This window comes from Nelumbo lutea, chromosome 5 (genome assembly GCF_056320005.1).
Source record: "Nelumbo lutea isolate HS-2025 chromosome 5, American lotus-T2T, whole genome shotgun sequence".
Classification (NCBI taxonomy): domain Eukaryota; kingdom Viridiplantae; phylum Streptophyta; class Magnoliopsida; order Proteales; family Nelumbonaceae; genus Nelumbo; species Nelumbo lutea.
Window position 1 is genome coordinate 39249199 of NC_142688.1, and position 14987 is coordinate 39264185.

Here is a 14987-nt window from a genome sequence, read left to right on the forward strand (position 1 = left end):
GAGAATGGGATAGGGACCTTTTTGGGAGAATAAAGGAACAAAAATCCAATCTGATGACCGAAATAGAGGACCTGGATGAGAAGGAATCTCAACGAACCATGAATACTCAGGAAAGAGAATTAAGGTGGAGGTTGAAAAAGGAATTAGAGGTTATTTTGCGAGAAGAAATATCTTGGAGGCAGAAATCTAAGCATGAATGGATAAAGAAAGGTGACAGGAATACCAAATTTTTTCATGAGATGGCAAATGGAAGAAGGAAAAACTTGGTGACTAAACTTGAAGTGGATGGTGTGGAGTTGGACTCTTAAGAGGAAATAGCCAATTGTTTTATAATGCACTTCAAATCTATATTAAGGAAACCTCTAGCCAGTCGAGTGGAGTTGGCTGGGTTGGATTGGCCTACACTGTTTGAAGAGATGAAATTGTGGGTGGAAAGGAGTTTTGAGGAGGAGGAAATCTAACAAGCAATTTTTTCAATGGATAGATCTAAGGCACCAGGGCCAGATGGATTTACTCTGGCTTTCTTTCAAGACCATTGGAACATAATTGAAGGAGACTTGTTAGAAGTTTTCAAAGAATTTAAGGAACAGTTTGTCATTAAACGTGGAGTAAATGCCACTTTCCTAGCCCTGGTCCCTAAGAAGAAAGAGGCCAAACATCCCAAAGACCTTAGGCCAATCAGCATGGTAACAAGCATCTATAAGATACTAGCAAAGGTAGGCTCTTCCCCCCATCATAAGTCAAGCTCAAGGTGCTTTTGTTCATGGTAAACAAAAAGTTGACCAAATTTTAATAGCAAATGAAAGTGTGGAAGAGATGAGAAGATTAGGTAGGCAAGGTTTGTTTGCAAAATGGATCTTGAAAAGGCCTATGATTTAGTGGATTGGAGTTTTCTGCTAGAAGTACTCAAAAAGTGTGGTTTTGGGGATAGATGGTGCAAGTGGATAGGTGGTTGTCTGATGTCTTGTCATTACTCAGTTTTAGTAAATGGAGTAGTAAAGGATTTTTTCCCTACATGTAAGGGCTTGAGACAAGGTGATCCATTGTCCCCTTTCCTTTTCACATTGGTTGTTGATGTTTTTAGTAGACTTTTGTCAATAGAAAACCGGGTTGGATTGATAAGAGGATGGAGATTAGGAATACTCACCTTCAGTTTGCAGATGATATCATAATCTTTTGTGAGGGATGTGATTTGTTGAGGGCAAGGAATCTGAGAAATATAATAACCCTCTTTGAGAATGTCTAAAACCTAAAAATAAATCTTGAGAAGAGCTATGTGGTGGGGCTAAACGTGGAGGGAAGGGAGTTGGAGTCTATTGCTGCTTGCTTAGAATGCCCTATTTCTGCATGGCCCTTGACCTATCTAGGACTTCCCCTAGGTGCAATTCCAAAGGAAAGTAGGTTTTGGATCCCAGTGGTAGAGAAGTTTGAAAAAAGGCTAGTGACTTGGAAAAAAAACTATATCTCTTTGGGGGTAGAATAACTTTGATTAGGGCCACACTCGCAAATTTACCCATCTACTTTTTGTCTGCTTTTAGGATACCTGTTAGGGAAGCCAAGAAGATAGAAAAGTTGATGAGGGATATTTTGTGGGAACCAGGTGCAGAGAAAAAGAATCATTTGATTAGATGGGAGGTGGTGAGTCGAAGCAAGGAACAAGGGGGCTTAGGGTTAGGGAACCTAGTAAATAAGAATGAAGCTCTTTTGGCAAGTGGTTATGGAGGTGGCCTCTGGAAAGAGAGAGATTGTGGCATGAGGTGGTCGCTAGTATCCATGGTTGTTCTGAATCTGGTTGAGATGTCGAGGTATCTCAACGGACCACACTCACTACACCTTGGAAAGTGATTTTTGGCATCCTCCCGAAATTTCTCAAGTTCGTAAGGTATGATGTCTGCAATGGTAATTTTGTGTTTTCTTGGGAAAATGTTTGGGTGGGCAACCAACCATTAAAAGACCTCTATCCCTCACTTTTTTTTCTATTTCCCTCTATAAAAAGGAGCCAGTTTCGAGGTTTCTTTCTGCCCCCATTCTCCCATTGTCTCTTAATTGGGATTTTGGGTTCCGTAGAGGGTTAAAGGATGAGGAATCAGTTTCTGCCTCTGAGCTCTTACTTTTACTTGATTTTGTTTGTTTGGACCCTCCTAAACTAGATAGAAGAATTTGGTCTTTGACCTCGAGTGGCTCCTTCTCTTGTTCTTCCTTCTTTAAGTCCCTTTGCTCTACTCCTTCCCCTTTGTTATTCCCAATTAAAGAAGTCTAGTCAAGGCCAATTCCACCTAAAATTGTTGGCTTTTGTTGGGAATTGTATTATAGTAAAATTAATACTGTAGACAATGTACAAAAAAAGAGACCTTATTCATGCTTGTCCCCCAATTGGTGCATTTTATGTAAAGTGCAGAATGAGGATTGTTATCACCTAATGATTTCTTGTTCCTTTACAATAAATATTTGGAATTGGGTTTTTATGTTGTTTGGATACAAGTGAAACCTGCCTCCTAAAGTAAATCTGCTTTTTTTAATCTGTCTTTTTTTAGTTGGCCAACAAAGAGAGGGAAAGTAATGTGGAAATGTATTAGGGCAGCCCTCTTATGGACCATTTGGGAGGAAAGAAATGCCAGAATTTTCCAAGAGGAGAGAAGTATTGCTGAAATAAAGGATTGTATACTAACAAGGGCAATCCTTTGGCTAAAAACTACCGATCTCTTTGCAGATTACCCTAGTGATGACCTTCGAAGGAGTTGGGCAGTAGTGGCCTCCACATCATCCAAGAAAAATAGAACACGAGCAAGTTGGCTACCCCCTCTGGAAGGAGTCGTAAAGTTGAGCTTTGATGGGAGCAATCAAGGCAATCCAGGACCTTTGGGTATAGGAGGGATCTTGAGGAATAAGGATGGCAGCATTCTGTCCTTATTCTCAGGTCCAATGGGTTATGGAGACTCTACAAGGGCTGAGATATTAGCTGTGGTACAAGGACTACAGATTTCCAACCAACTTGGAGTGACTAATTTGATAGTTGAAGGAGGCTCTAAGGTGATAGTGGGATGGATGTCGAACCCAGAAACTGTTGTTTAGGGATATAGGGACATCATCAAAAAAGTCAAATGGCTTACGAGAACCATGTTAGTTAGCTTTCAATGGATTAGTGGATTGGCAAATGCTTTGGTAGATTCTTTAGATAAACAAGGGGCTTCAAGGGATTCTCTGTTTTTGGCTAATTTGTAACTGCAATCTGAAAAGAGTTGGGTTTGGAACCACCTTTAAGGGGAGGTAACACCTCGTGCCTCCTCTTAGGGTGCTTCATGCTTGTATTATTTCTATCTCTATTTAATAAAATACCATTCATTCATAAAAAAAAAAAAAAAAAAAAAATGTGAGGTACAAACCCAAACAAAGCAAGGCACCACTTTTCAAAAAAAAAAATTGACATAAAGAATAAAAATTGCATATTCTTATTCTATATCAAATAAAAAACACATAAACCATCATAATGGCATAATGTGATAAGCCATAACCATATTTGGTCAAAAACATAGACATTTCAGTATCCATAAAACACCATAATTCAAATATACAAAAGAGATGTACAAATCCATGAAGGCATTAAGAAGGTAAAACCAAAGTTTAAAGTTTCACAGTAACAAAAGAATAAGTAAACCACAAAGGAGGAATAGGAGTGGAACCCCTATTATCAATAGGAAAAGAAGAAAGGAATAAGAAGTATAAGAAGGTAGAGCCCACATTTTAATAGACTCCTTCAATGAAGAAAGAAGGAAAATTATATATACTTGTTATATATATATAGATCATATCAAAGTACTTCAAGCATTCAACAGTTCAAGTCTACGAAACTATCAACTTGTTTGTTTGTGTCCTTTTTTTTGAGAAAAAGGACACTTTCATTCAAAAAGAGAAGGGACATACATGATATGATGTATAAAAGGGTAGGGAAAAAACAAAAAGCAGCAGCCCTATCAAGAAATGGTAAGATATTTGCACTATACAATTTGCCCTATATAACCAATTCCTGCTCGACCCAAATTTTTCCAAGGAATCAGCAATTTGGTTTAATTCTCCAAGAATCCATCTGAAGTTGCAATTTTAGAGAGATTGGGCCAAATGGGTCCTAGCCCATTAGTGTCTTTCTTATTAGTTCTTTCTTGTTATGTTTTCTTATTGGGCCTTTTCTTTATGGGCCTTTAGCTCTTGTTTATGTTTTCTAAGTATAGTGCTGATGTGGACACCTACTTAAGGGCAATCTTGTAAATTATGTAACTTAATTTTATTAAAAGATTAGTGGGAGAAAGAGGAGATTATCGAACTCCTCCTTTCTTCCTCCTTTTTTCTCCAATCTTCCTTCTTCTTCTTCTTGTCTCCCTCTTCTTCCTTTCTTTTGCTTTAATCTAAAATATTCTGCTAATTTTATTGGTTTGAATCACATCTTGGTATCAGAGCAGGTCTCCTTTCCACTTTTTCCCTGTTTTTCTTGTTTTCCCATACACTTTTCTTCTAATCGAAAGGTGTATGGAGAGATAAATTGCTGATTATTCAAAAATCTTCTTTGCCTAGTTGGTAGAGTGTTTGGAGAGTTAGAATCTGGCCGAAGATTGCCAAGAAAGTGGGACTGCAGATTTTTTCCCAAAACCCTAGCCGACTAGAGAATTTTCAATTACGGGTTGAAGAGGCTATTTGGGTGTGGCACTCTAGGCTTGGAGGGTTCCTGTTTATCTCCAAAAGTGGGCGGCTGCAGTTGGAAGTGGTTTGGATAGCTCTGGTTTGAGCGGCTACCTCTTCTCTCTTAATCCTCGGAAGCCAGGTACGATAAAACCCTAGTTTTGGGACTTTTGAGTGCTTGATTGACCTTAGTTAGGTCTATAAAGGTTGAAAACATTGTTTTTCGATTTTCGTTTGATTGATATAGCAATCTGGAAGTGAGGCGAAGCAGATCCCGGTGTCGGGGGTTGGTCCAATAGATTCCATTCTGACAGGAGTGACTACAATTAAACTTGACAGAACAAATTACCTTGCTTGGGCACAATCTATTAAGATCCATGTCTGTAGTAGAGGTAAACTAGGGTTTCTAACGGGTAGTAAGGTGATGCCGGATGAGACTAATCCTACATATGAGAAATGGATGTAGGATAACTACATAGTTATTGGGTAGTTGGTAAATTCTATGCAACCCCACATAAGTCAACATTATCTGTGGATGACTTTAGCCAAGGAGATTTGAGATAGTGTGACAGAGACATACTCTCAGAAATTAAACGTTGCATGGGCCTACAAATTAAAGAATGATGTGAAAATTTTAAAACAGGGGGAGAAGAGTGTGGTTGTCTACTATTTGATGTTGAAGTCACTATGGTAGGAGATAGATGTTATGGAAGCATTTGTATGGGAAAGCACCAAAGATGCAGAAACTTTCAGGAAATTTGTGGGAAGAAATAGGGTGTTTGAATTCCTTACAGGAGGACTCAATCCTGAATTTGATATTACAAGGCAGAATATGCTGGCCAAGGATGAAGTGTCACTTGCTCAAGCATACTCAATGGTGAGCAGTGAAGAGAGCATGCAACAGGTACAGCTATAAACCCCACCTCCTCCAAAACATTTTGTACATGCTGGAATAAAGCCAAAGGGGTTAGATGAGAAAAATGAGGTGATATGTGAATACTGCAAGAAGCCGAAACATACTAAGGATTCTTGTTGGAAGCTTCATCCAGATTGTTATGGGCCCGAGAATAGGATCTCGTCACGGGTCGGTCCACGGGGAAAACCTCCTGTTTTCCCTTGTTCCTCCCTTTTCTTGAGGAACCTATTTTGGCGCCTTAATGGTGATTTGTTCAAGAGATCACCAGCTCTCCTCACTCTTTTCTTGACTGAAATTTTCGATGCCTTTATTGAATAATATCAGCTCCTTAAATAGGAGATTACAAGAGATAAGAGTCCTACTTTTAGGAAGACTCCTTGCTAATTAGGAACTCCCTACTAATCTATCCTACTGAACTGACAAGATAAGATAAGACTCCCTTAATCTATCCTACTGAACTATTAAGATAAGATAAGCCTGAACTAATAAGATAAGATAAGACTCCCTTAATCTATCCTACTGAAATGATAAGATAAGAACTGTATCTAGCTAGAATTAGATAAGATGAGAATCAGCAAATCTTGCTCCCTTTATTGTTGCTGCTGGCGGTGATATGTCTTCCCAATAAAGCGTCCACATCATTACTCCCCTCCTGGACTAAGAGCTTGTCCTCAAGCTAGAATTCAGGATGGGTGTCTTGAAACACAGTCAAAAGAATCCAGGATAGGTGGAATGATTTTTCCCTCCTGGATCAGGTTCCAATGAAGAGGGTTCATCCTCATCTCCCTCTAGTTCCACCAGGAGGCAGAAAAGTCTCTTGCACTTGTGCCCTGCTGAGTAAAGTTCATCACAATTAAAACACTGTCCCCTTGCCCTGTAGGGGGTGCAACAACGTTGCTCCCCACACTGGGTGCTGATCTGGAATTGTTACTCGTCAGTGGTTTCCGTTCTTGGTTGGCTGCTGGAGATGGAGACATTCCGAGTGGTTCCAGGGATGCCCATGCTGCTGGAGGCCGCCCTATATTGATACTTCCGCAGTTGAGTTGTAGCTTGCATTCAAAGGCGCGAGCCAAATTCATAGCAGTAACCAGATTGGGGGGATTTTGCATCTCCACATCCACCCTCATGGTTTCTGCTAACCCCGCGGTGAACATGTCAACCTGCTGGTCTGGTCGTACCGATGATGCTCTTGCAAGGAGGGTCTGAAAATGACGCTGATATTCAGCCACCGTTCCCGTCTGTTTGAGGTTGATTAATTTGCCTAATGGGTTGCTTGTTAATAAGGGGCCCAAATTTGAGAAGGTAGGATTTGAATTGGGTCCAACTGAGTCTGGGTTCCTCCTGCTCCAATTTATAAAACCAGAGTTGCGCCTCCTCCATCATGTGGAATGCGGCTAAGCTTACCTTGTCGTTGTCCCCTATCCGTTGGTTGCAGAAGAACTGCTCACATCTGTACAACCATCCCAAAGGATCTCCGGTGCCGTTGTAAGAAGGGAACTCTAGCCTACTGTACTTGGGAACGACCGCAGCTATCGGGGCGACGGTTTGCTGTTCGCCGAACGATTCCGTCCAGTCTGGTCGGCGACTGTTTGTGGTTGCAGCCCATTCTGGATTCCTTTCCTTGTTAGAGAAATACAACTCCATCAAGCGCCGAAACTCTCAGACATCGTCCTTGATTTCGCGTACCTCCGTGTTGTTCTCCACGAGCCGGTGCTCCAATTCGTGGACCCTGGACGTCAGCTGGTCCAGATCGCCCATGACGTTTGGCTCTGATACCAAATTGTTATGGGCCCGAGAATAGGATCTCGTCACGGGTTGGTCCACAGGGAAAACCTCTTGTTTTCCCTTGTTCCTCCTTTTTCTTGAGGAGCCTATTTTGGCGCCTTAATGGTGATTTGTTCAAGAGATCACCAACTCTCCTCACTCTTTTCTTGACTGAAATTTTCAATGCCTTTATTGAATAATATCAGCTCCTTAAATAGGAGATTACAAGAAATAAGAGTCCTACTTTTAGGAAGATTCCTTGCTAATTAGGAAGACTCCCTACTAATCTTTCCTACTAAACTGATAAGATAAGATAAGACTCCCTTAATCTATCCTACTAAACTGATAAGATAAGAACTATATCTAGCTAGAATTAGATAAGATGAGAATCAGCAAATCTTGCTCCCTTTACTGCTGCTGTCGGCAGTGATATGTCTTCCCAATAAAGCATCCACATCACAGATCTTCTTCTGAGAGGTTTCGGAACAACAACAACTTTAAGAAGGGTGGTCAGTCTAGAAAGCCCAAGAATGCAAATCATAGTTGTCAAGGCAACGCCTAGGCGGGCACCTAGGCGACTAGGTGGTTTTTCATGGTCGCCTCACCCAGACGCTCCAAGTTTTACATACTAGGCACCCGCCCAAAGACTTAGGCGGGTGCCTATTTACATATAATAAAATTATCTTTTTATTTAATTTATTGTTTTGAAATTTTATTGATGGTTGTATTGTTTTAAAATATATTTGCTACATGGTATCATCTTAACTCTTAAGTATAAACAGTCCACAGCCGCAGTCTTCTTCTTCTTCTTCTGCCGCAAAACCTCTTTTGTCCTCTCAGTAGCCAGTCGACTCAGTCCTCTCTCCACTCTTCTTCTTCTTCTTCCATTCCGCCCCATGAGGTCATGAGTCCAACTGTCCAAGTGTTCCAACAGTCGTCCGCCCCTTTGAGTCCTTGAGTCCATTCTTTTTTTTTTTTTTTGAAATGTTTTATTTTGAATTTGATTGTATGCTGATTGCTGAATTGAAAATTTGAGATATGTTTGAATTTGAAATGCTTTATTTTGAAAGTCTGAAATGGCTGATTATATGGTTGATTATATGGCTGATTATAGAAATCCATAGATTAATATATTTATAGATTCCATCACCTAGGCGCCTGGGCGCCTCATGGTGGCCTAGCCTTGCCTAGTCGCCTTGACAACTATGATGCAAATGTTGCTACAGTATCTGAATGTGAAGAAAAATCTATTGTGGAACAACTGGTAGTAGTGAAGGCAGAATTTGAGAGATATGAGAAGTTGATAAACCACTTGGATTCTACTGTTGCATCTTCCTCCTCAAGCACCCCCTCTACATCCGCTTTTGCTCGTTTAGGTATTCATGCTTCTACAAATCATGCTACAGCATCAAGTAATCGTAGAATTCCTTGGACCATAGATTTTGGTGCATCATACCATATGACTAGCATACCCAACCTTTTTTGTTCATACCAGCTCCTCTCGGGTAGAGAGAAGATTTTTCTTGCCGATGAGTCTCTTGCTCTCATCTCTGGCAAGGGGAACATTAAAGCCTCTGACTCACTTGTATTATCCTTTGTCCTTCATGTTCCCAAACTTAGCACTAACCTTTTATCTGTTAGTAGTTTAACAAAATCAATGAACTGCAGCATAACCTTCTTTCCTACCTATTGTGTTTTTCAGGACCTGAGTCTCAAAGGACAATTGGGAGTGCTCATGAGGCGAATGGGATATACTTGTTGGATGTCTCTGATCAAAGTCCTAGATTACCTAGTGGAGTAGCTTTGGAGTTTGTTTTATCAGAGTCAATTAATAGAGTCATGATATGTCATTTCAGATTTGGTCATTTGTCTTTTTCAGCTTTGAGTCATTTGTTTCCAGAAATGTTTAAGGGAATATCCATATTGAATCTTCATTGTGAGTCATGTGAACTTGCAAAACATTCTGTTAACTCCAAAGCAAATGAGGAGGGTCAAATAAAGGGATGGAGAATAGGGAGCAGAGGCATTCCTGTAACTCACCTACAGTTTGCTGATGATATTGTAATTTTCTGTGAAGGGAATGAGTTGAGCAAAGTGGAGAACCTTAAGATTTTAATAAGTACTTTTGAGAGGGTCTCCAACTTGAAGGTAAATTTTGATAAAAGTTGTGTGGCTGGAGTAAACTTGGAGAATAGGGAGATTGAATCCATTGCAGAATGCTTAGGTTGCAATATTTCTCCTTGGCCTTTGACATAATTAGGGCTACCCTTAGGAGCCAACCCTAAAGGAAGTAGTTTCTGGGCCCCTATTGTGGAGAAATTTGATAAGTGCTTGGCGGCTTGGAAAAAGAATTACATTTCAATAGGGTAGGCCGACTTTAATTAAGGCTACACTTGCCAACCTTCCAGCCTACTTCCTTTCAATGTTCAAGATTCCTCCAAGGGAGGCTAAGAAACTGGAGAAGAAAATGAGGGACTTTCTATGGAACCAGAAGAGGTGAAAAAGGATCACTTGATCAGATGGGAGATAGTTAACAAACCAAAGGAAGAAGGGGGTTTAGGGATAGGGAACAAAGTGCTGAAGAATGTAGCCCTTCTAGGGAAGTGGCTATGGAGATGGTCCCGAGAGAGAGAGAGATTATGGCATGAGGTGGTGGCAAGCATTCATGGTTGTGCAGGAAACGGTTGGGATTCCGGGATATCTCGCCGAGCTACCCTTACTACACCTTGGAAGGCTATACATGGTATTCTCCCTCACTTCCTCAGATTCATCAGGTATGATGCTTGTTCTGGTAATGCTATTCTGTTTTGGAAGGATATTTGGGTGGGTACTCAACCCCTCAAAGATTGTTTCCCCTCACTCTATTCCATTTCCTTTCACAAACATGAGCTAATTACAACTTTTCTCCCGAGCCCGTTAAACCCCTTATCTTTAAACTGGAACTTTGGGTTTCGTAGAGGGTTAAGGGATGGTGAGTCGAGTTGTGTTATTGAGCTAATTCATTTACTAGAATCCATTTGCTTGGACCCCACTTCTTCTGATCAAAGGGTTTGGACTCCTCTTCCAAAAGGTACTTTTACTTGCTCTTCTTTTCTAAAATCCCTCAGTTCTAACCCCATTTCCCAAGGATTCCCTGTCAAAGAAGTCTGGGCACGACCTATTCACCCAAAAATTGTTGTATTCTGCTAAGAAGTCTTCTATGGGAAAATCAATACTTTGGAAAACTTACAGAAAAAGAGACCCTCGCTTTGTCTTTCCCCAAATTGGTGTTCCTTGTGTAAGGCCGAAAATGAGGACTATTTCCATTTTCTGATCTCTTGTTCCTTGTCTTTGTTTGGCAAACTAGAAGAGGTAAGGTCATGTGGAAATGTGTCGGGGCAGCCACTCTATGGACTCTTTGGGAGGAAAGGAATGCAAGAATTTTCTTAGAGAAGGAAAGAGGATTAGATGAAATGAAGGATTGTATCCTAAAAAGAGCAATCCATTGGCTGAAAACTGTGGATATCTTTGATGACTTGTGGAGGAATTGGCTAGTAATAGCTAACAATTCAACAAAGAATGATAGAATTCTGTCAGAATGGATTCCGCCTTTGGAAGGTGTCATCAAGCTGAACTCTGATGGAAGCAGCCAAGGCAACCCCGAGCCTTCAGGTATAGGGGGTATCCTGAGAAATAAGGACAGCTTGGGGTGGAGCATCTCCTAGTTGAAGGGGACTCTCAGGTGGTAACAAGGTGGCTCCTAAACATGGATACCACCATTTGGGGCTACAAAGATCTCATCAAAAAAGTAAAGTGGTTAACCAGCAATATGAGAGTTGAGGTAAAATGGTTTACTAGGTCTACTAATTCTTTGGCTGATGCTTTAGCCAAACAGGGGGTTTCTAGGGAAGATCTTTTTTGTGCTTCTATGTAAGTTGTTATTAATTTGGAAATTTGTACTTAACTAGCCCAGAGAGGTTGCAACTCGTGCCTTTCCTTGGGGACTTTGTACTATTGTCTATTGTTGTTTAATAAAATTATTTCAATTATCAAAAAAAAAGACATAAGTTTGAGCCTAAAGCACATAAGTGTGTCGATTTGGGATATGCCTCCACTACTACTCTATGTGCAGTAGTTAACAGCCTACTGTTAACTAGTAGAAACCACTTCAATAGTGTTCCGTATAGGTCCAAGAAAAAGGCTGGGCTGAAATTGAGACTAGCACCACGTAGTCTAAATCAGTTTCAGTAGCTTGGCAGTCCAATAACAGCCGAACTGCTCTCGAAAATAACCCAGAAATTTCTGAGTTGAATCAGTCCAACAACAGTAAGGCAGAATGGATGAGGGTTTTGAATGCTTTAACAGCCCTCCCAAGCAACGAAAATAACCCAGCAAAAAACTGAGAAAACTTACAGTAAGAGAATCTCTTATTTGAACTTCAAACCAAGCCGAACACCTTGCTTTCTGAGGTAACTTCGACACCCTTTTCTCTGATTTCAAATCAGGCTGAACACCTTGCTCTCTGATTCTTCCTGGTCACCGAACCATTCTCCAAGTGTGTAGAGAATTGGGCACCCTCCAATGACCTCCAAGAACCAGGCGAATGACTTTAAGCTTTCAACCCTAGAACCTCCTCATGCAGTTGGCTGAACTAGAACCGCATGAGGGTCACGCCAAGCTCTGGCCTGCTCTGATACCAAGTTGAAAACAGCCCTCTTGTAGTCTAAAACAGCTTGAGATTAGATACAAAACCAGAAAAAGAACAAGAGAAGCTTAAGAAGTTGAGAGAGGAAAGGAGCTCGCGGCAATGAGAGAGTTAGAGAAGAGAGGTTCAAACTTAACCTCCCTCTAACACTCTAAATCATTTTATTAACTTAATCTTTGAAATATTACAGAGGGGCCCTTGGATGGGCAAGAAATTACAAAACAGAGTATATAAGAGTATGGGCCCAGAATAAGGCCCATTATAGAGAAAAAACATAAACATAACATAGAATGACAGCCTATGGGCCATTCGGCCCATCTCCTCTACACATAAGTTGTCAGCCACTGAAGGTGAACTGTTGCCTGATAAGGGAGTGTTCTAGAGACTGGTCGGGAAGTTATTATTATACCTTTGCATGACTTAGCCAGATACTGAAGGTGACTTAGCCAGATACTTCCTATGCAGTTAATGTAATCAGTCAGTTTATGCATTCTCCCAGAGACACACATTTAGCAGTTGCTGAGAGAGTTCTGTGCTATAAAAGGGACTCCAGGGAAAGGTATCTTGTTTGCTAAGCATTGACACATGAAGCTGGAAGCATACACTGATGCTGACTGGGCCGGATGTATTGATAATAAGAGGTCCACTTCATGTTACTGTTCTACGGTAGTAGGGAACATGTATCATGGAGGAGTAAGAAACAGTCTGTAGTGGCAAGATCCTCAGTTGAAGCGGAGTACAGGGCAATGGCACGTGGAGTTTCTAAGCTTTTGTGGTTGAGATCACTTTTAGATGAATTGGGTATAGACTGTGAGAAGCCAATGATATTATATTGTGACAACTAGGCTGCTATCAACGTTGCACATAATCCTGTTCAACATGACAGAACTAAGCACAATGAAGTTGACAAGCATTTTATAAGAAAGAGAGCTGCCTCAGGAGAAATCTGTCTACCATTTGCTGCTTCTGAAGAATAGTTGGCTGATGTTTTGACAAAAGGTGTTCCTAAAGGAAAGTTGGATCACTATATAAGCAAGCTGGGCATGATGGATATCTATGCCTAGCTTGAGGGGGAGTGTAGAGAGGCTGGGCCAAATGGGCCCTAGCCCATTAGTGTCTTTCTTATTAGTTCTTTCTTGTTATGTTTTCTTATTGGGCCTTTTCTTTATGGGCCTTTAGCTCTTGTTTATGTTTTCTAAGTATAGTGCTGATGTGGACATCTACTTAAGGGCAATCTTGTAAATTATGTAACTTAAGTAAGTTTATTAAAAGTTTAGTGGGGAAAAGAGGAGATTATCGAACCCCTCCTTTCTTTCTCCTTTCTTCTCCAATCTTCCTTCTTCTTCTTGTCTCCTTCTTCTTCCTTACTTTCTTTTGCTTTAATCTAAAATATTCTGCTAATTTTATTGGTTTGAATCACATCTGCAATTAAGAGAAGCAGATAGCTCATAAAGTTCATAAAGGAAGTGGGCAAGCCTCCAAGGACCAGTCCCTTTGTTCTTGGACCATCCAGTAAGGAGGGCTTAGACCTCAGAATCAGCATCTGAAGCTGAAATAGAGCCACTGAAAGGCCACTGCTGACTCCCATCAGAATTCAGAATAACTCCTTCAACCCCAGCCTTCAGGAAAGGATCAACCGAGCCTCTAAAGCGACCACCAAACTGGAGAATAAAGTTGCTTTCTGGTCTAGGGGAGAGGTAACTAGGATGGGGGCACAAAGGAGAAGAATGAAGGAGGTTGGCACTTGTGTCCTAGTTGCATTGCTCCAGGTAGCTAATATGATGTTAGATGTCTTGTATTCCTAACCCTAGGAGGTTGGCACCTTTACAGAAGCAGAGGCCATTAGCTGCCCCCAACTTGAATTTTTGGCCTGTATTTACAAGGGGGTCTATTTTGTAATTTTGGTTAAAATTTGACCTGTTTTAGATTTATCTAGAAGTTAATATACCATAATAAAGTTGTAAAAAACATAAGACTAGAATATAAAAATGCAACAAAAAAGGGAAACATACAAAAGGCATGCGCCTGGATTGCCAGATTGCCTTGCACCTCGGTCCAGGTGTACACCTTTTGAAGGTGGTAATGGTACCTGGGTTCAAGCAAGGTGCATGCCTTAAAATGCACCTCACCTATGTTCCTAGGCATGCCTTAAACTTTTTAAAATACTAGGTCGAAGTTGTTGCTAATTGAGATTAAAGTACTTGCTTAAGATCCTTGAGATTTACCTTGATAATAAAGCAACCATCAATATTGCACACAATTTAGTTAAGCATGATAGAACCAAGAAAATTAAGGTGGATCAACACTTCACCCATGCAAAAAGAAAATGGACATTGAGCATATGAGGCATTCATGCACGAACTTGATGAGAGGAGGGTTGAGGACATGTAATTTTATAAAGAAGTGAAAGTTTCAAAAATCTATTTTCTAAAGAAGAATGATGTCATTTCTATATTTTAATAACAGAGGGAAACTATCATACTACTCTACTATTTCTATGTCCAACTAAACATTCAAAATAAAAATCTCCTTCTAGTTAACATCTATGAGAGATTGATGCAACTAAGTGGTTGAGACATTTCAAGTATTTTCAGAACTCACAAGCTCATAAGAATTAATTACAGCATAGCCTCCTCACCTTCATAGTATGTTCAGAACTCATCCGGAAGTATCTGGATGCACGTTTTTCAAGCTCAATGGTATTCAAAGGATGTGGAGGATACTTCAATTTCTCCTGATTTTTTACTTTTGTGACCTGAAACACCAACTAACCATTAAAACATTAAAAATTTCCTCAAAGTTTTACTAGGAGACAGTCATCAAAATTTAGCATTGCCAAGTATATGATCTGAGATTTACAGTTGCAGTGGGTTCCAGAGTGCACATCTCATATATAATAACAGCACAGGTGTAATCAAAAATATGTCCCCGCCTACAAAACAAACAAGTTCC

General features: G+C 40.4%; 1 protein-coding gene across 2 annotated transcripts in view; it reads right to left on the reverse strand.

Moving 5' to 3' along the window:
- Positions 1-14987, reverse strand: part of TOP3A (topoisomerase 3alpha) — an 85889-nt gene that overhangs the window by 68150 nt on the left and 2752 nt on the right. For both annotated transcript variants that reach the window (XM_088945147.1, XM_088945146.1), the window contains exons 6-7: positions 14895-14967; positions 14674-14790 (exon numbers count right to left, since the gene is read on the reverse strand). In XM_088945147.1, coding sequence (XP_088801273.1) covers positions 14674-14790; positions 14895-14967 — 190 coding nt within the window. The remainder of the gene's footprint in view (positions 1-14673; positions 14791-14894; positions 14968-14987) is intronic.